General features: G+C 39.7%; 1 protein-coding gene across 2 annotated transcripts in view; it reads right to left on the minus strand.

Annotated features, from left to right (window-relative positions):
* Positions 1-20723, minus strand: part of ROS1 (ROS proto-oncogene 1, receptor tyrosine kinase) — a gene marked incomplete at both ends in the record, with an annotated part of 120095 nt that overhangs the window by 38783 nt on the left and 60589 nt on the right. For both annotated transcript variants that reach the window (XM_079716592.1, XM_079716591.1), the window contains 6 exons: positions 525-693; positions 11857-12033; positions 12121-12353; positions 13516-13660; positions 15152-15354; positions 16740-16916. In XM_079716592.1, the coding sequence (XP_079572718.1) occupies positions 525-693; positions 11857-12033; positions 12121-12353; positions 13516-13660; positions 15152-15354; positions 16740-16916 (1104 nt within the window). The remainder of the gene's footprint in view (positions 1-524; positions 694-11856; positions 12034-12120; positions 12354-13515; positions 13661-15151; positions 15355-16739; positions 16917-20723) is intronic.

The raw sequence follows: 20723 nt of genomic DNA on the forward strand, positions 1-20723 counted from the left end.
ACAGATTAGATGGATTAGTGATAGGAGTAACAATAGATCTTAGCCTGACACAAAATAAGTGATGCAAATAAAAAGAATTATTGTAAGTTTTGGAGCACTTTCCCTTGAGTCTTATAGGGATCAACTTGGAGTTATGGTATACCTTTTAGAACACTAGTTAATTTAATATACTTGTTAGATATTTTTTATTTTGGGCATCTGGTTATAGTAGTCAGTAGTAAATATTTGAACACTCAGTGACACTGTTTTCATTTAGTTCTTACTGCGAAATATCATAGCTAGACAGGAAATCAGAATACTGAAATAATTTTGCCCAGTTCAGGATCCTGCAAGACCAGATGAGTATTACCTCATTACTGCCAGTAAGGACTCCTACCTCTTTTCAATTTCTTCAGTCAGGCTCTAGAGATAGTAATTTACTCTTTTAAGAAAAATCTCAACCTCTAGGATTAGTGAAGTAAGCGATGAGAAAAGAAATGAGAAACGTCTAAAGTTTTCTAAGTGTGGAATATGTTAGTACTCACCTTTAGTCTTAAAGCTTTCTGGAAGTGAGGTGCTATTTTCTCCTGTTCTGTACACCACCACTACTCGGACATTATAGGAAGTATAAGGCTGTAGATCTGTGATGTTACAAACATAAGCAGGACCTTGGCTGCACGAAGCTTTAACATGGTAAAACTCATTGTGCTTCCACTAGAAAAAGAAGTCTCAATTAACATTTTGTTTCTTTAAGAAAAACATTTTAAACATAGAAATTCAAAAGCTTGTGGCAATTAAAACTTAAAGTTTACTTTCTATTAAAAAATAAGAGCTCCTTTTTGAGTGTTTGATCCCAAATATTATCCTTACCACCAACAGCAATTTTATTTTTTATGACAAGGTATAAGTGACTTGAATGGTGGTCCTTAAGATAAGTCCAAGGTCGGAAGTGCACCCCTGACTATGTATCATCAGGGGGGATTCAAAGCTTGACTTCTTGTTATCCCTAATCAAAGGCATTTTTATTAAATCAGGATGACTGAGAACACAAATTTACACCTGAGGGGAAATGATGGATCAAAACAGTGATACTTTCAGTTCCACGGATTTGCTAATTTCAAAGTAATAATATTTTTACATATTTTGATTCTTTGAAGAAGTCCACAGTAACTTATAAATTAAAACATTTAGTTTTTCCTCCCCAAACCCTCTTCAGACATCTAACCAACATTCCTTATATTTATACATAGGAAGCCTAGTTCCCTAAAAGAAGGACATTTTTGCCCACCATCACTCAGTCACTAAGTAACAAGGTTACAAGTTAAATATAGGAAATGTTACTTTCATTTCACTGGGTCTCTAATTATAGCTATCTTAAACTTCTTTCTTTGAAACACTGCTTTAAAAAAATCTGTATGTTTGGACCCTTAATATCTTGTTTGAAAATGATGATTTTTTTCAATGTAAAAATAGGAAAAGACAGAGGCATCCTGTCAAGGGTTCTTCTTGCATTTTCCTCAGTAGAGTTTCCTAAGAAGGTCAGTTTCCATAAATAAACCTGACTTTACATCTCCTTTTTCATTTAGCACTCACAAGGTCATGCCATTTCATTGGATGGGCACTTTATATTAGTTTTCTGTTCAGTTAGAAATGATTCTCTGGATTGGCCGGAGGAAGATGGCGGAAGAGTAAGACGCGGAGATCACCTTCCTCCCCACAGATACATCAGAAATTCATCTACACGTGGAACAACTCCAACAGAACACCTACTGAACGCTGACAGAAGACCTCAGACCCCCCAAAAGGCAAGAAACTCCCCACATACCTGGGTAGGTCAAAAGAAAAAAAGAATAAACAGAGACAATAGGATATGGACGGGACCTGCACCAGTGGGAGGGAGCCGTGAAGGAGGGAAGGTTTCTACACACTACAAGCCCCTTCGCGGGCGGAGACTGCAGGTGGCGGAGGGGGAAAGCTTCGGAGTAGCGGAGGAGAGCACAGCAACAGGGGTGTGGAGGGCAAAGCAGAGAGATTTTGGCACAGAGGATCGGTGCCCTCAGGCACACACCAGCCCGAGAGACTTGTCTGCTCGGCCGCCAGGGCGGGCGGGGCTGGGAGCTGAGGCTCGGGTATCGGCTTTCAGTCGGAGCGCAGGGAGAGGTCTGGGGCTGGCGGCAGGAAGAGACCCTGAAGGGGTTAGTGCTAGCCCGGAGGGAGTCCGGGGAAAGGGTCTGGAGCTACCGGAGAGGCAAGAGACTTTTTCCCCTTTTGTTGCCTGGTGCGCGAGGAGAGGGCATTCCCCTCCCTCCCCTCTGCCTGAGTGAGCCAGAGCCCCCGAATCAGCGGCTCCTTTAAACCCGTCCTGTCTGAGCGAAGAACGGACGCCCTCCGGCGACCTACGCGCAGAGGCGGGGCCAGGTCCAAGGCTGAGACCCGGGAGCTGTGAGAGCAGAGACAGGGAAATCTCTCTGTGCAGCCTCCGAGGCAGCGGATTAAAGCTCCACGGTCCATTTGATGTGCCCTGCGTCTGTGGAGTGCATGAATGGACAGCGAATCATCCCAAATTGAGGAAGTGGACCTTGAGGACAAGATTTAAGACTTTCCCCCCCCTTTTTTTTTCCTCTTTTTACAACGAATTATCTCAAATTAAGGAGGTGGACTTAGCAAGATTTCAGACTTTTCGCCCTTTTCCTCTTTTTACAACGAATTATCCCAAATCGAGGAGGTGGACTTGGAGAGCAAGATTTTTGATTTTTCCCCCTGCTCTCTTTTTGTGAATGTGTATGTGTAATCTTCTGTGTAAGATTCTCTCTGTATAGCTTTGCTTCCACCATATGTCCCAGGGTTCTTTTGGTCCGGGTTTTTTTTCAATAATTACTTTTTAATTTTAATAACGCTACTATATTTCATACTTTATTCTATTTTACTTTACCTGCTCTTTCTTTTTTTCCTCCCTTACCTTCCTCCCTCCCTCCCTCCGCTCCTCCTTTCCTTCTTTCTTTTTCTTTCCTCCATCCCTCCCTCCCTCCCTTCTTCTTTCCACTTTCTTTTTCTTTCCTTCCTCCCTCCCTCCCTCCCTCCTGTCTTTCTTTCTTTCTTTCCTTCCTCCCTCCCTCCCTCTCTTCTTCCATTCACTCTTCCTTTTGCTTTCATTCCTCCCTCCCTCCCTCCTTTCTTTCCTTTCTTTCCATCCTTCCTCCCTCCCTCCTTTCTTTCTTTCTTCCTTCCTTCCTTCCTTACTTCCCTTCTTCCTTTCTTTCAATCTCTCTTTCTTTCTTCTACTAATTATTTCTTTCTACTTTTTCTCCCTGTTATTCTGAGCCGGGTGGATGAAAGGCTCTTGGTGCTGCAGCCAGGAGTTAGTGCTGTGCCTCTGAAGTGGGAGAGCCAACTTCAGGACACGGGTCCACAAGAGACCTCCCAGCTCCACATAATATCAAGCAGCAAAAATCTCCCAGGGATCTCCATCTCAACACCAGCACCCAGCTTCAGTCAACGACCAGCAAGCTACAGTGCTGGTCACCCTATGCCAAGCAACTAGCAAGGCAGGAACACAACCCCACCCATTAGCAGAGAGGATACCTAAAAACATAATAAGGCCACAGGCACCCCAAAACACACCACCAGACGTGGACCTGTCCACCAGAAAGACAAGATCGAGCTTCAACCACCAGAACACAGGCATTAGTCCCCCCCACCAGGAAGCCTACACAACCTACTGAAACAACCTTAGCCACGGGGGACAGACACCAAAAACAATGGGAACTACGAATCTGCAGCCTGCAAAAAGGAGACCCCAAACACAGTAACATAAGCAAAATGAGAAAGCAGAAAAACACACAGCAGGTGAAGGAGCAAGATAAAAACCTACCAGACCTAACAAATGAAGAGGTAATAGGCAGTCTACCTGAAAAAGAATTCAGAATAATGATAGTAAAGCTGATCCAAGATTCTATTTCCCAGATCCAAAATCTTGGAAATAGAATAGACAATATGCAAGAAACAGTTAACAAGGACCTAGAAGAACTAAAGATGAATCAAGCATCGATTAAAAACACAATAAATGAAATGAAAAATACTCTAGATGGGATCAATAGCAGAATAACTGAGGCAGAAGAACGGATAAGTGAGGTGGAAGATAAAATAGTGGAAATAACTGATGCAGAGAAAAATAAAGAAAAAAGAATGAAAAGAACAGAGGACAGTCTCAGAGACCTCTGGGACAACATTAAACGCACCAACATTCGAATTATAGGGGTTCCAGAAGAAGAAGAGAAAAAGAAAGGGACTGAGAAAATATTTGAAGAGATTACAGTTGAAAACTTCCCTAATATGGGAAAGGAAATAGTTAATCAAGTCCAGGAGGCACAGAGAGTCCCATACAGAATAAATCCAAGGAGAAATACGCCAAGACACATATTAATCAAACTGTCAAAAATTAAACACAAAGAAATCATATTAAAAGCAGCAAGGGAAAAACAACAAATAACACACAAGGGAATCCCCATCAGGTTAACAGCTGATCTCTCAGCAGAAACTCTACAAGCCAGAAGGGAGTGGCAGGACATAATTAAAGTGATGAAGGAGAGAAACCTGCAACCAAGATTACTCTACCCAGCAAGGATCTCATTCAGATTTGATGGAGAAATTAAAACGTTTACAGACAAGCAAAAGCTGAGAGAGTTCAGCACCACCAAACCAGCTTTACAACAAATGCTAAAGGAACTTCTCTAGGCAAGAAACACAACAGAAGGACTATACCTACAATAACGAACCCAAAGCCATTAAGGAAATGGGAATAGGAACATACATATCAATAATTACCTTAAATGTAAATGGACTAAATGCTCCCACCAAAAGACACAGAGTGGCTGAATGGATACAAAAACAAGACCCATATATATGCTGTCTACAAGAGACCCACTTCAGACCTAGAGACACATACAGATTGAAAGTAAGGGGATGGAAAAAGATATTCCATGCAAATGGAAATCAAAAGAAAGCTGGAGTAGCAATTCTTATATCAGACAAAATAGACTTTAAAATAAAGACTATTAGAAGAGACAAAGAAGGACACTACATAACGATAAAGGGATCGATCCAAGAAGAAGATATAACAATTGTAAATATTTATGCACCCAACATAGGAGCACCTCAATACATAAGGCAAATACTAACAGCCATAAAAGGGGAAATCGACAGTAACACAATCATAGTAGGGGACTTTAACACCCCACTTTCACCAATGGACAGATCATCCAAAATGAAAATAAATAAGGAAACACAAGCTTTAAATGATACATTAAACAAGATGGACTTAATTGATATTTATAGGACATTCCACCCCAAAACAACAGAATACACATTTTTCTCAAGTGCTCATGGAACATTCTCCAGGATAGATCATATCTTGGGTCACAAATCAAGCCTTGGTAAATTTAAGAAAATTGAAATTGTATCAAGTATCTTTTCTGACCACAATGCTATGAGACTAGACATCAATTACAGGAAAAGATCGGTAAAAAATACAAACACATGGAGGCTAAACAATACACTACTCAATAATGAAGTGATCACTGAAGAAATCAAAGAGGAAATTAAGAAATACTTAGAAACAAATGACAATGGAGACACGACGACCCAAAACCTATGGGACACAGCAAAAGCAGTTCTAAGGGGGAAGTTTATAGCAATACAATCCCACCTTAAGAAACAGGAAACATTTCGAGTAAACAACCTGACCCTGCACCTAAAGCAATTAGAGAAAGAAGAACAAAAAACCCCCAAAGTTAGCAGAAGGAAAGAAATCATAAAGATCAGATCAGAAATAAATGAAAAAGAAATGAAGGAAACGATAGCAAAGATCAACCAAACTAAAAGCTGGTTCTTTGAGAAGATAAACAAAATTGACAAACCATTAGCCAGACTCATCAAGAAAAGAAGGGAGAAGACTCAAATCAGTAGAATTAGAAATGAAAAAGGAGAAGTAACAACTGACAGTGCAGAAATACAAAAGATCATGAGAGATTACTATAAGCAACTCTATGCCAATAAAATGGACAACCTGGAAGAAATGGACAAATTCTTAGAAATGCACAACCTACCAAGACTGACTCAGGAAGAAATAGAAAATATGAATAGACCAATCACAAGCACTGAAATTGAAACTGTGATTAAAAATCTTCCATCAAACAAAAGCCCAGGACCAGATGGCTTCACAGGCGAATTCTATCAAACATTTAGAGAAGAGCTAACACCCATCCTTCTCAAACTCTTCCAAACAATATCAGAGGAAGGAACACTCCCAAACTCATTCTACGAGGCCACCATCACCTTGATACCAAAACCAGGCAAGGATGTCACAAAGAAAGAAAACTACAGGCCAATATCACTGATGAACATAGATGCAAAAATCCTCAACAAAATACTAGCAAACAGAATCCAACAGCACATTAAAAGGATCATACACCATGATCAAGTGGGGTTTATTCCAGGAATGCAAGGATTCTTCAATATACGCAAATCAATCAATGTGATACACCATATTAACAAGTTGAAGGAGAAAAACCATATGATCATCTCAATAGATGCAGAGAAAGCTTTCGACAAAATTCAACACCCATTTATGATAAAAACCCTGCAGAAAGTAGGCATAGAGGGAACTTTCCTCAACATAATAAAGGCCATATATGACAAACCCACAGCCAACATTGTCCTCAACGGTGAAAAACTGAAACCATTTCCACTAAGATCAGGAACAAGACAAGGCTGCCCACTCTCACCACTCTTATTCAACCTAGTTTTGGAAGTTTTAGCCACAGCAATCAGAGAAGAAAAGGAAATAAAAGGAATCCAAATTGGAAAAGAAGAAGTAAAGCTGTCACTGTTTGCAGATGACATGATACTATACATAGAGAATCCTAAAGATGCTACCGAAAAACTACTAGAGCTAATCAATGAATTTGGTAAAGTAGCAGGATACAAAATTAATGCACAGAAATCTCTGGCATTCCTGTACACTAATGATGAAAAATCTGAAAATGAAATCAAGAAAACACTCCCATTTACCATTGCAACAAAAAGAATAAAATATCTAGGAATAAACCTACCTAAGGAGACAAAAGACCTGTATGCAGAAAATTATAAGACACTGATGAAAGAAATTAAAGATGATATAAATAGATGGAGAGATATACCATGCTCCTGGATTGGAAGAATCAATATTGTGAAAATGACTCTACTACCCAAAGCAATCTACAGATTCAATGCAATCCCTATCAAACTACCACTGGCATTTTTCACAGAACTAGAACAAAAAATTTCAAAATTTGTTTGGAAAAACAAAAGACCCCGAATAGCCAAAGCAATCTTGAGAACGAAAAACGGAGCTGGAGGAATCAGGCTGCCTGACTTCAGACTATACTACAAAGCTACAGTAATTAAGACAGTGTGGTACTGGCATAAAAACAGAAAGATAGATCAGTGGATCAGGATAGAAAGCCCAGAGATAAACCCACGCACATATGGCCAACTTATCTTTGATAAAGGAGGCAGGAATGTACAGTGGAGAAAGGACAGCCTCTTCAATAAGTGGTGCTGGGAAAACTGGACAGGGACATGTAAAAGTATGAGATTAGATCATTCCCTAACACCATACACAAAAATAAGCTCAAAATGGATTAAAGACCTAAATGTAAGGCCAGAAACTATCAAACTCTTAGAGGAAAACATAGGTAGAACACTCTATGACATAAATCACAGCACGATCCTTTTGGACCCACCTCCTAGAGAAATGGAACTAAAAACAAAGATAAACAAATGGGACCTAATGAAACTTCAAAGCTTTTGCACAGCAAAGGAAACCATAAACAAGACCAAAAGACAACACTCAGAATGGGAGAAAATATTTGCAAATGAAGCAACTGACAAAGGATTAATCTCCAAAATTTATAAACAGCTCATGCAGCTCAATAGCAAAAAAACAAACAACCCAATCCAAAAATGGGCAGAAGACTTAAATAGGCATTTCTCCAAAGAAGATATACAGACTGCCAACAAACACATGAAAGAATGCTCAACATCATTAATCATTAGAGAAATGCAAATCAAAACTACAATGAGATATCATCTCACACCAGTCAGAATGGCCATCATCAAGAAATCTAGAAACAATAAATGCTGGAGAGGGTGTGGAGAAAAGGGAACACTCTTGCACTGCTGGTGGGAATGTGAATTGGTACAGCCACTATGGAGAACAGTATGGAGGTTCCTTAAAAAACTACAAATAGAACTACCATATGACCCAGCAATCCCACTACTAGGCATATACCCTGAGAAAACCATAATTCAAAAAGAGACATGTACCAAAATGTTCATTGCAGCTCTATTCACAATAGCCCAGAGCTGGAAACAACCTAAGTGTCCATCATCGGATGAATGGATAAAGAAGATGTGGCACATATATACAATGGAATATTACTCAGCCATAAAAAGAAACAAAACTGAGCTATTTGTAATGAGGTGGATAGACCTAGAGTCTGTCATACAGAGTGAAGTAAGTCAGAAAGAGAAAGACAAATACCGTATGCTAACACATATATATGGAATTTAAAAAAAAAAAATGTCATGAAGAACCTAGGGGTAAAACGGGAATAAAGACACAGACCTACTTGAGAATGGACTTGAGGATATGGGGAAGGGGAAGGGTAAGCTGTGACAAAGGGAAAGAGAGGCATGGACATATATACACTACCAAACGTAAGGTAGATAGATAGTGGGAAGCAGCCGCAGAGCACAGGGAGATCAGCTCGGTGCTTTGTGACCGCCTGGAGGGTTGGGATGGGGAGGGTGGGAGGGAGGGAGATGCATGAGGGAGGGGATGTGGGAACAGATGTATATGTATGACTGATTCACTTTGTTATAAAGCAGAAATTAATAAAAAAAAAAAAAAAGAAATGATTCTCTGTAGCACCTTCAGGAAGTAGACCACCTGGTTCCAGAAAGAAAGAGCAACAGAAGGAATGAAAAAAAAACAAAAACCAGAAATGCTGATGTCAGAGACATTGCCTGTTAAACTCATAAATGTCTCAATCCCACTAAGACATATAGCCTAATGAAACAGATGCACTGGGTCCTTAATATTTATTCTGAACTTTCTGAGAGAAACAGAGCGAGAGAAATGCTGAGCCCTGGCTCAAAAATGTTAGCCCTTTTTGGTTCTGCCTCCTTAATGCTCTGTCATAGAAGCCTTCAGTGAATAGTCTAGATGGCCCAACATTCCACACCATCCAGAAATTATCAGAGCTCCTTGGAATGTCAGGGAGATGTTTGACCAGGGGCTTTGCTGGAAAACTGTGGAGTATTGACCTCACCACAGCAATGAATGTTCTGGGCAGACCATCAGCTTGGAGAGGTACCACAGGCTACCCCAGTAAATCACAAGGGAGTTGGGATTTTCCATTCATCAGAGGCCAACAGGTGCAGGGGGGGAAGGCTACCACAGAAGATTTCCAAATTCCTGGGCAAGGGTGTGAGGGAAATGGTGCAGACTATGGTGCAAACTCAGTGTCTCAGTTTCAGAGATTGAAACCAGAAATGTTTGGTTCTGGTAGGGATTCCCCTGGGCAGCTGAGAAAAAGACAACTGTAATGAATTTCCATGAAAAAAATTTACCAAAGCAAAATTATTTGTTTCTCCTCAATCTTAAATTGAATATGTTCTTCTGCTATATACTGTTGTGAGAAAGAATCTATGAAATTTAAGACCAAGATAAAAATTTAGCCTTGTGCTCTAATTCCCTCATTTTTCCATGTAAGGAAAAGATGAAGACTGGAAGTTTATCCTTTTCTCCTTTCCTTTCTGAAAAAAAAAAAGTTCATTAAAATATTTACTCACCCTCATCACTCACCCCTCAGAGTTTCAGTGTGGAGTTACAGGACCATTGCTAGCTGTCCTATCATTATGAGTTAGATTCAACTTGCTCAAAAGAAATAGAACTTTCTGACTAGATGTAACACAGCCTTCTACTGTGCTCATCAGTTAGTACTTGTAGGTGGTCACACATGTAGAAATTACTATCTTACATGTTCAGCTTCATGATTTCTTAAGTGGTCTATCTGGAACCTGCGCTGAGCAAGTGTAGCGGAAGTTTTGAAAGAAAAAGCATCACATGAAAGTCATGAGGACTGAGCCAGGTGGCCCCTGTCTACTGTCCCTCTCCCAAACTTTGCGAAGCTGGGTGGGTGATGATGACTCATGTTCCTTCCGTGTATGAACCAACGAGAACCTCTGTAAGGATGAGTCAGCCCTGAGGGTCCTCCCCTGCACGGTTGTGATATCTGACTCATCAGGGCGCCTTACTGGGTCTCTGGCTTCTCATCAGTAAAATGAGAGGCTGGAGTCATCACCTCTAAGGTCCTTCCTCAGTTCACGTCTTTGATCTGGGAAATGAACTTTACATCACTCCCCTTGACCTCAAACTGAACCACATTAAGCTCACGTAAATAGATGTCCCCAAAGAGATGATCCTTCAATTTCTCGAATTTAAAACTGAATTTTTATGAAATGACCATTTTTTAAATAGGCAACAAATCATCATAAACATGCTCAATGGAAGAGATCTGATTGAACTATGGTCTTTGGTCTTACCAACTTAATATTCACTGCTGTTTCATATTTTTCATACTTTTTATCTAAAAGTACAAGATTATAAAAAATATTTTACATAGAAAAATTTTAAACCTCTGGGAAGCAACTCCATTTTTAAAGAAAAGTGAGGTCATGACTATACTGATTTGTTTTTAAGTTCCCACTAAACAAAACACTCCTAACCAATCTTTACAAATGCGGACACACAAATATATAATAATGAAAAGTGAAACATCACAGTTATAAAAACTTAATCATCTATTAAGTATATCAGTATAAAAATTAATGTAGACTTTCCCTAGCAGTGAATTAATTAGATTAATTGAAGCTTAAATTCAGTGGGCATTTTTACATTGGTTAAAGCGTGAAGTTTTTTGGATGAGGAGCCATTTAAACTAGTTTACAAGCCAAGATCCAACTAGTTTAGAATAAACTAGTTTTATAGTTTACTTCTCTCCTGTTGCTATTCAGCCCTGAAATGGCTGAAAGAACATTTCTAAACAAGGTTTTAGATTTATGTTTGTTCATTTCTTTCCTTTTTTTTTCGTAGAAAACAGCAAATTGCTATGGACTTTAAACTGAAGAGCCATGCTGGTAACATCTAAAGTAAGTAAAACATTATGAAACCAGTAAACCATAATTTATACCCTTTTATGTGAAGCTTTATAAGAGCAAATTAATCTCACTGGGAATTTTTTCCATCAGAAATTAGTCTAGATAGTTTACCACTTCTATCTGGCAAACCTGAATCAATGAATCTTGTCAAATATATTGCTCATTTATACAACTGGATGCCCTAGAGATATCTTTTAAAAGGCCTTTTGATTTATTCTATAGCATAAAACAAAGATTAGCATTAAAAGTGTACAGTGAGGGCTTCCCTGGTGGCACAGTGGTTAGGAATCTGCCTGCCAATGCAGGGGACACGGGTTCGAGCCCTGGTCTGGGAAGATCCCACATGCCGTGGAGCAACTAAGCCCGTGCGCCACAGCTACTGAGCCTGTGCTCTAGAGCCTGTGAGCCACAACTACTGAGCCCTCGCACCACAACTGCGGAAGCCCACGCGTCCTAGAGCCCGTGCTCCGCAACTAGAGAAGCCACCGCAATGAGAAACCTGCGCACCGCAATGAAGAGTAGCCCCGACTCGCCGCAACTAGAGAGAGCCCACGTGCAGCAATGAAGACCCAAAGCAGCCAAAAAATAAAAATAAAAGTGTACAGTGAGATGTACCTTTTGGAGTTCAAACCAAAATCTGATAAGGTGAACATTAGATGGAGCCTTCCAATCTAATTGCAAACTAGTGTTCTCTGGAACCAAGGCATGAGGTTTCTCTGGCGTGTCAAACGTTTCCACGGTGACAGGATGACTCTCCGTGCACCACATTTCCTCGGCGTGGCAGGCCAGAACCTTTTTGTAGAAAAGAACAATTGCTTACCTTTTCTAGAACCTTGCACTTGAGAATGGCAATAAAAGTACCCAATATACTCGCCGTACTTTTAACTCATAGAGTTTTCCACCAGACAGTCTAGTAACAAGGAGAGAGAGCCTCCCATTTGGATATTCACTTTGCCTTAGTGGAGTCTCAGGAATGGGAGCCAGATGAGAGATTGCCACCTGATAGCGGACTGCCTCTTTCGGTCCATTTGGCTTGTGAGTTTCTCTCCAGGATATAACGAGGCTGGTGTCTGACTGCACGGTTGTGTTAATGAGCCAAACCGCCTCTGGTACTGAAATAAATAGCAGTGCACAATAAGGCATGTTGCAACAGCACTGAAAGATGGAAAGAAGTAATGGGGTCTTGGTTGTGGGATAGGCATATCGTGAGCAGAATGAATGACAGATGTTCCGAAGGAAAGCCAGCCTCCTCCATAATGGTAAGTTAACAGGCTGCCTGAAAGGCTCTCGCTTATTTTTGCCTAATGACTAAATCATTCTCTGACTGCAGCTCAAAGATATGGCCAATGATGAATAATCCAATTCGGGTGAGTTTTGTGAATGGCATCAGAGATGTGTGAAAGAAATGGCCTCCCCTCATAATAATCGCCACCTCTTACAACACCTTTTCAGATTCTAAATCCACTTTCTTTAAGGCAACGATGTTATATTACTTTACAACTCAGTAGCCTTGGTAAAATTCGCATAGAGAAGAGGCTTGGCTTTCCTAGGTTTCACCACATGTACAGAGACCTGTAAATACATGGGAAGAGAGTGACACTGTGAGGTGAGACCAAAGAATGTGTTTCCAGACACATAGAATTGATTATGATGTTTTGCCATGTAGTTGCTTTTCATTTTGATGGGATATTTTCCATCATCTTCTGGTGTTAGCGTAAGGATCATGTCAGTAGAATATTCTCCTAGAAATACATTTTTCTTATTAAGCTTAAAAAAACTCACATAATAAAGATAACTTAGCATCCAGATAAAAACCAAGTATAGGGCTTCCCTGGTGGCTCAGTGGTTAAGAATCCGCCTGCCAATGCAGGGGACATGGGTTCGAGCCCTGGCCCGGGAAGATCCCACATGCTGCAGAGCAACTAAGCCCGTGCACCACAACTACTGAGCCTGCGCTCTAAAGCCTGTGGGCCACAACTACTGAGACTGCATGCTACAACTAATGAAGCCCACGCACCTTGAGCACATGCTCTGAAATAAGAGAAGCCACCACAATGAGAAACCTGTGCACCACAACGAAGAGTAGCCCCCGCTCAAAGCAACTAGAGAAAGCCTGCCCACGCGCAGCAACAAAGACCCAATGCAGCCAAAAATAAATAAATAAAATAAATAAATTTATTAAAAAAAAAAAACAAAAAACAAATATAGGCACATACAAGCACATATATCACAAAATTCCACTCTAGAAAATCCCACACCACACCCGTAACTCACCTCCACTTTTAGTTTTTCCCCAAATCTCTTTTCCCAGAGGTAATTGTTCCAAAGGATCTGAATAATAATTCCTTACAGCTGTCCGTATCATATATGTTGAAAATGGTTGTAAACCTTCAATAAGGGCTATACTCTGCTGAAATTCCTGTAATTAATTTTAAAAAATCATTGTCTTATTTTTTGTACAAACGGGGAGAAATTATTTAATCAAAGAGAAAAAAACTAAAAGACTCAAAAATTTTTAATTCATCTTTAAATCTTGGATCATGAGTGACAATCTTCACTGTCCTAGTCTGCCCAGAATGTCTCCAATAATAAATGCCAAATGATTGGCAGCCTCAGTCAGTTGTGACACAATCATTTCACTTAGGAAGCTGAATTCCCAGAGCACACTATCTCATTAGCGTTGCATTAGAAATTCAGCAGGAAGGTATTGTAAGGATGTGACACATCAATGAATACAATAAAAGATTAAGCTACATGATCTAATCATTCTCAGAAATAAAGTTTAAGAAACTAAAAAGGCTTTCCTTACACTAATGGTTCTCAACTTTGGTTACACTTTGGAATCATCTGGGAAGTTTTAAGAAAATAGTGATACCTGGGTCCCACCCCTAAAGATTCTGATTGCATTGGTCTGAGGTGAAGCATGGGCTCCGAAATTTTAAAAGCTTCAATGTGCTGTCAAGTTTGAGAACCACTCACTGTCTTTGGCCCATATTAATCATTATGAAGACAATAAGAGATAAGCTCTAATAAGAGAAATGTCCAATGCCAGAAACCCAATCTTGGTCAGCCAAATGATCCAACCTGTCTCTGAAACAACTCCTGTTAGAAATGTGTAAAGAAAGGTTAAAATAGGCAAAATCTTAAAATAAATATATTTTTAAAAAATAGACAAAATAAAGGAAGTTACAAGAATCAGAAAGAAAGTATATAGTGCTTAACCTCCAATAGATGGTGGTCAGTTTCACCTTTTGACTTGATTAAAAAATAAGCACAAAGAAAAATACTGGATACATACAATTCCATCACAAAAACAACTGGAACACCCAGGCCAATGATGGAATGAATTGTCTCCATTCATTCAAGAAATATCTAGTAATGCCTATACAATGCCAAGTAGTATGCTAGGTGCTAGGAATACAATGATGAATAAAAACGTAGTCCCTGCGTAACAACACATTTCACAACATATAGAAAATAAACAAAAATATAATGTACAATTTTTATATTAGCTACATGCTATGGAGGAAAGGTATACAGAAATGTTCTTTCTGTCCAGTTCATTTCTTACCCCTCAATCTGCAGGAATGGCCACAAAAACAAGTCTCTATCACTTTCTGGGGATAATTAGATAATTAGGGAGGGAAACAAACCCAGCTCTTTTAGGACACTCAGGAAACAGTCACTATAAGGCAATCTACCGACTGATTAGGGTTAATATACTTCCTTGAAGCTTAACTTACTCGTAGACAAGAGACTAGATAGAACACAGTATGTTTTGATGAGTCATCTGTAAAAGTTTGCATCACAGTGTGTTTCAGAACATAATATAGAAAATACTATGGCTGAGGATTTTATATCAAAAAAAGGCATCTTGTGAAAAGACAAAGACAATGGGCTCCAACCTTACCAGCATTCTATCTTTCAGTTCAGAGCTGTTCTTCCTGTCATTTACTTCTTTGTAATAAAGCAGGTATGTGGGAGTGGGACTGGTGATGCCATCCCACGTGAGGTTTGTCTGGACAGGTGGTAATCTGATTGTGAGGCTGGTGTTAGTGGTGTTAAGTATAGTTGGCTCTGCAATATCTGAAGCTAGAGACAGAAATGCTCTATCTAAAATAATAATAAAAAGATTAAATATATACACATGTACGTACAAGAGAAACAGCAGATTTATCTAACATCAAGGATAATATCATATTTTCTTTTTAGTTAACTGACAAGGTATGGTATATTGGAGTGTTGGAAATGTTATTCAGGACAGGAAGACACGTTTTTTTCATGTGTTTTGAACATGTTAAACGCCTGGGGAAGAGTGCAAAATAACTGGTAATTGCTTACAATTTCCAGCAGATGGGGCTAAACTACCCTTAATTATGTACCTAGACAGTGAATAGCAAAATAAGTTGACCCTTTTTTATTTTGAAGAAAGTAATGAGAGCATTATATCAATCATATTTTTCAATGAATTCCGATTATGAAAACTGATGTTATCTTTAGGACTTTTATTTCTAGGGATATGCGTGTGTGTTCAAACTCAAACAGATATTGCATGGATTTCTTAAATCTCTTAAATGAATTATTTCACCAAAATATGCACTCAGCTTATTTATAAGTTCTCCCATGTTTTCATATTGTATAACCTACATATTTTATAACTGAATACATTTAAGCAAAGAGGGTTTGTTTTACTCATTTCTCTCCCTCTCTAAGAGGGAATTATACTGAATTTAGAATGACATTGTGACTTTAATGGCAGAGAGATTTTGTGAAAAAACTCAGAGACCACTTTAGGTTTGAATGTCACCCATGAGGCTATGTAATGCTGTTTTTGTTTTTGGTTGGTTGGTTTTTATATTTCAAACATTTATTTTATTATGACTCTCAGCAAAAAATATATAGTCAGTTCTGCCATAATGTGATACATGCATTCCTAAAAGTCATTGCATCATACAAAATCCAGAGGATGTGTGGGAAAAATAGAGTGAGGGGCACAACACTAAAAAACTTCATGAGTGACGCATTAAACAAACAAGAGAGAAACTTAATAAAAATGGTAGCACAAATGTACACATGTTAAATGGTTGACATATCTAATCCTATAATACATAGGCATTTTACCTTGAAAAAGACCTGAAATTTTATGCAAAGCTTTTTGACACCACTGGGAGGTCTAAAATATCATCAGGGGAGAAAAAAGACAAAAAGAAGGGAAATTATGGGACTGAGAAGACAAAGAGGATAGACAGAGAGAATGACAGGACAAGGGTTTCCCATGTCTAAAGTAGCCTGCCACAGCCCAAGCCATGTACACAGACAGAGATAAATTGTGACCCAGGGCAAACAGCAATCACAACGTGCACCAAACCCTGACCGTTTGGAGCAATGCTGAGAGCACAACAAAGAGTTGGAGGGACAGACCTGGAGGAGGAAACATTATGAAATTTTCCTGACCCTAAACTGGGAGAACAAGCTGATTAAGTATGTGACTTTCTTACCTGGAAAAGGCTGCAGAACTGAACTGTAAACCAAGATATGCTTACTACTTAGGGCCTCCACCTGGGAGAGGATGGCCCCATTGCTTTTCTTTGCCTGATAAATTTGTGTGCTGTCCTCTGCTGTGGAGATCCAATATAGAAATTGTCCATCCACAGTCAAGCTAACAAGCATTTTTCCTGTTGATGAAAAACAGAAAAGAACATAAAGAACAAAATACATATCTGACATTTTCTACTCAAAGCAATATGTGAAATCCTTTTTCTATAACATAACTGATAAATTTTGAATCTATTATTTCAATATGAAAAAATAATACTTTTATGACATTAGCCTAAGGATTTTACAGATATTTTCTCATTTTAGCTCCATATCAAGCCAACAAAGCAAATACTATTATTATTAGCCTCATTTTGTATAAGTGGAAACTGAGGCTTCGAGGGGTTAAATAATCCCCTCAAGGCCACAAAGTTAGCCAAGGGCAGAGCCAGGATTTAAAAACTTACCTGTGTGGGCCTTCCCTGGTGACGCAGTGGTTGAGAGTCCACCTGCCGATGCAGGGGACACGGGTTCGTGCCCCGGTCCGGGAGGATCCCACATGCCGCGGAGCGGCTGGGCCCGTGAGCCATGGCCGCTGAGCCTGCGCGTCCGGAGCCTGTGCTCCGCAGCGGGAGAGGCCGCGGTGGTGAGAGGCCGCGTACCGCAAGAAAAAAAAAAACCTTACCTGTGTGATTCCACCCCAAACAACACCAACTGAAGGGAGGTATTAGCTGGGGCATAGGGCTCAGTGCCTTGCTCAGTATATTTATCAATGATTTAGAATGAATGCATAATAAACATATTTACCAAATTTGCAGATAATACATGATTCTTACTGTCACTAGTACATTGTCTTTGACTTATTCAAAAATATCACAACAGAATCGTGAAATGGATTGAAATTTAATAGCAACAAATATAACATCCTAAATTCAAGGTTAAAATTAAATCTGTAAATAAGGAATGAAAGAAATTCTGGCTTAATAATAGTTAACATGAAAAAGACTATGGGTTCTTCAAATGGCAGGCAGCCCAAAGACCTGATGTCACTTTTAGCTGCAGTAAAAGAAGACCTAGGAAGTCAGAGGCCCTCTGTGCTGACCAGAACATACTGAAAGTACAGTGAGTCATTACGGGACAACATCCAAGAGAACTAAGCAGCTAGAGCGAAACCTCAGGAGGGTGAATAGGGCAAAGAAAGATCTAGAAGCCATACCACCTAAGGGGTACTTACAGATACTTGAATTTTTTCCTCTAAAGGAAGTGCTCAGCATGGGCTATGGCAGCTGTTTCCACATAGTTGAGTCGCTATCATGTGGAAAGTGATTGATGTATTCTTTGTAAATTTAAAAGTCAGAACTCAGGCCAATGAATGAGAGGAATGGGGAGAAAACGGCTAAACATAAGAAAAATGTCTAGCGTTTAGAATTGTGCAAAAATTAAACAGACTTCCTTATAAGGTAGTAAATTGTTTTATAAACAGGTGCTCAAAGAAGGCTGTTTTGGTAGAGGGGATTTCTTCCAATATCACGTCAGCTAAATGATCTCTAAAGTCATTTTAATTTTCTAATTTTTGGATCATGGATTTCAATTGTGGCTTCATGAAAGACTGACTAGTTCTATAGCTATAAAATAATGGCCCATTAGATAATTCTTGTGTATCAGATGTTAAAGAAAAATTATTCTGACACTTGTTTAAATGGTAAGGAAGACTTTAATCAAGGCTGTTGCAATATTGTAGTAGGGGAGGGAGACGTGCACAACTCCAAATACAACAAAGACAACTGGGGGTTATAGCCAACAAGCAGAGGGAGAGAGCAGTCAAGAAAATTACTAAGAGGAGACATCAATGGGAGGGGGATTCTTGCTAAACTGGCCTCATAGGATTTTTGGCCAAGAACATCAAGGGTGGGGGTGAAGAACTTTATCAGATACCAAGATGAGGGATTCAGGATTCTGCCTGATTTGGCAAGACTCTTGCTAAAACTGGATTCAGCAAGGATGGACAGGGAAGACCAAGTTTGAGGCCTAGTTGAGAAAAGGGCTCACAGGAGCGTAACTAAAGTTTGACCAGGGAATTCCCTGGCGGTCCAATAGTTAGGACTCTGGACTCCGTGCTTCCACTGCAGGAGGCACAGATTTAATCCCTGGTTGGGGAACTAGGATCCAGCAAGCTACTCGGTGTGGCCCAAAATAAAAAAAAAAAAAAGAGCAATTAAAGTTTGATCAAGGAAAGAGTCTTTGTCACATATTCAACAGAATCAAGTTATTCTCCTAATAAGAGAAGTTCAGAACATTATCTCCACTCTTAAGCCCATTGAAAGTACATTGGAATTGCTTCTAAAAGGCTCTGGGGGCTTCCCCGTTGGCTCAGCGGTTAAGAATCCACCTGCCAATGCAGGGGACACGGGTTTGAGCCCTGGTCCAGGAAGATCCTATATGCCGCAGAGCAACTAAGCCCGTGCGTCACAACTACTGAACCCACGTTCCACAACTACTGAAGCGCGCGTGCCTAGAGCCTGTGCTCCACAATGAGAGAACAGCAATGAGAAGCCTGCGCACCACAAGGAAGAGTGACCCCCCCACTCGCCGCAACTAGAGGAAGCCCGCACACAGCAAGGAAGACCCAACGCAACCAAAAATAAATAAATAAATTTAAAAAAAAAAGGCTCTGGCTGATATGTCAACAAAACCATACATGCAGTTACAACACACAGACACACGCACATTTGCAAATTCAAAACTTTACTATATAAACCAGCAATACCCAATATCACTTTTTAAAATAAATAAATTTATTTATTTATTTATTTATTTATTTTTGGCTGCGTTGGGTCTTCGTTGCTGCACGTGGGCTTTCTCTAGCTGCGGTGAGCAGGGGGCCACTCCTTGCTGTGGTGCTCAGACTTTTCACCGTGGTGGCTTCTCTTGTTGCAGAGCATGGACTCTAGGCACGTGGGCTTCAGTAGTTGTGGCACGTGGGCTCAGTAGTTGTGGCACACAAGCTTTGTTGCTTCATGGCATGTGAGATCTTACCAGACCAGGGATCGAACCCATGTCCCCTGCACTAGCAGGTGGATTCTTAACCACTGCGCCACCAGGGAAGGCCCCCCAGTAGCACTTTTGATGATGGAAATATTTTACATCTGGGCTGCCCAATACAGTAACCATTAGCCGCTATGGGTTTTGAGCATTTAAAATGTGACTAGTGTGGCTGAGGAATTAAATTTTGAATTTTTAAAAATTTTAATTAATTTAAACTTAAATCACCACACGTGATTAGTGATTGGATAGTGAGGACTAGACCCTTAAGAATATATGGGGGTATTTAGAGTGTTTTTTTTCTTTTGCAATTACTCCTAATTAGAAGACTTCCAGGTGACTTTAGACTTTCACATATTTCCTCCACAAGATTGTGAATTTCAGCAGATAGACCTGTCAAGTTGACCAAGTCATGCTGAACATGGAGGCAATTAGATGATCAGCATGGGGGTGGAGTACTGGTGGGAAGATCAGGGATGCTGTAGTTAGGCCCAGTTTCAGATACCAGCTCCTCTATTAACTATGGCCCTTTGGACAAATTACCTTTCTCAGCCTCAATTTCCTCATCTGTAAAATGTGGATACTAGTATCTACTTCACTGAGGTGATTTGAAGATCAAATGAGATAATACATTTAGTAGCCTGCTTAGAACACATAGTTGAGCTCAGTAAGTTGTAGTTCTACTGTTAATTATAAAATAACAACAAAAAGAGCCCCCCACAGATCCAGAAAATTATGTGAATGCCTATGTACAATTTGCCTGAAAACAACATGAATTCTACAAAAACATTTGGCACGGTCTGGAGCAAATATTATATATATATATATATATATATATATATATATATATATATATATATACACACACACACACACACACATATTCCTTTGAGTATAGGTTGAAT

This window comes from Hyperoodon ampullatus (genome assembly GCF_949752795.1).
Source record: "Hyperoodon ampullatus genome assembly, chromosome: 12".
Lineage (NCBI taxonomy): Eukaryota > Metazoa > Chordata > Mammalia > Artiodactyla > Ziphiidae > Hyperoodon > Hyperoodon ampullatus.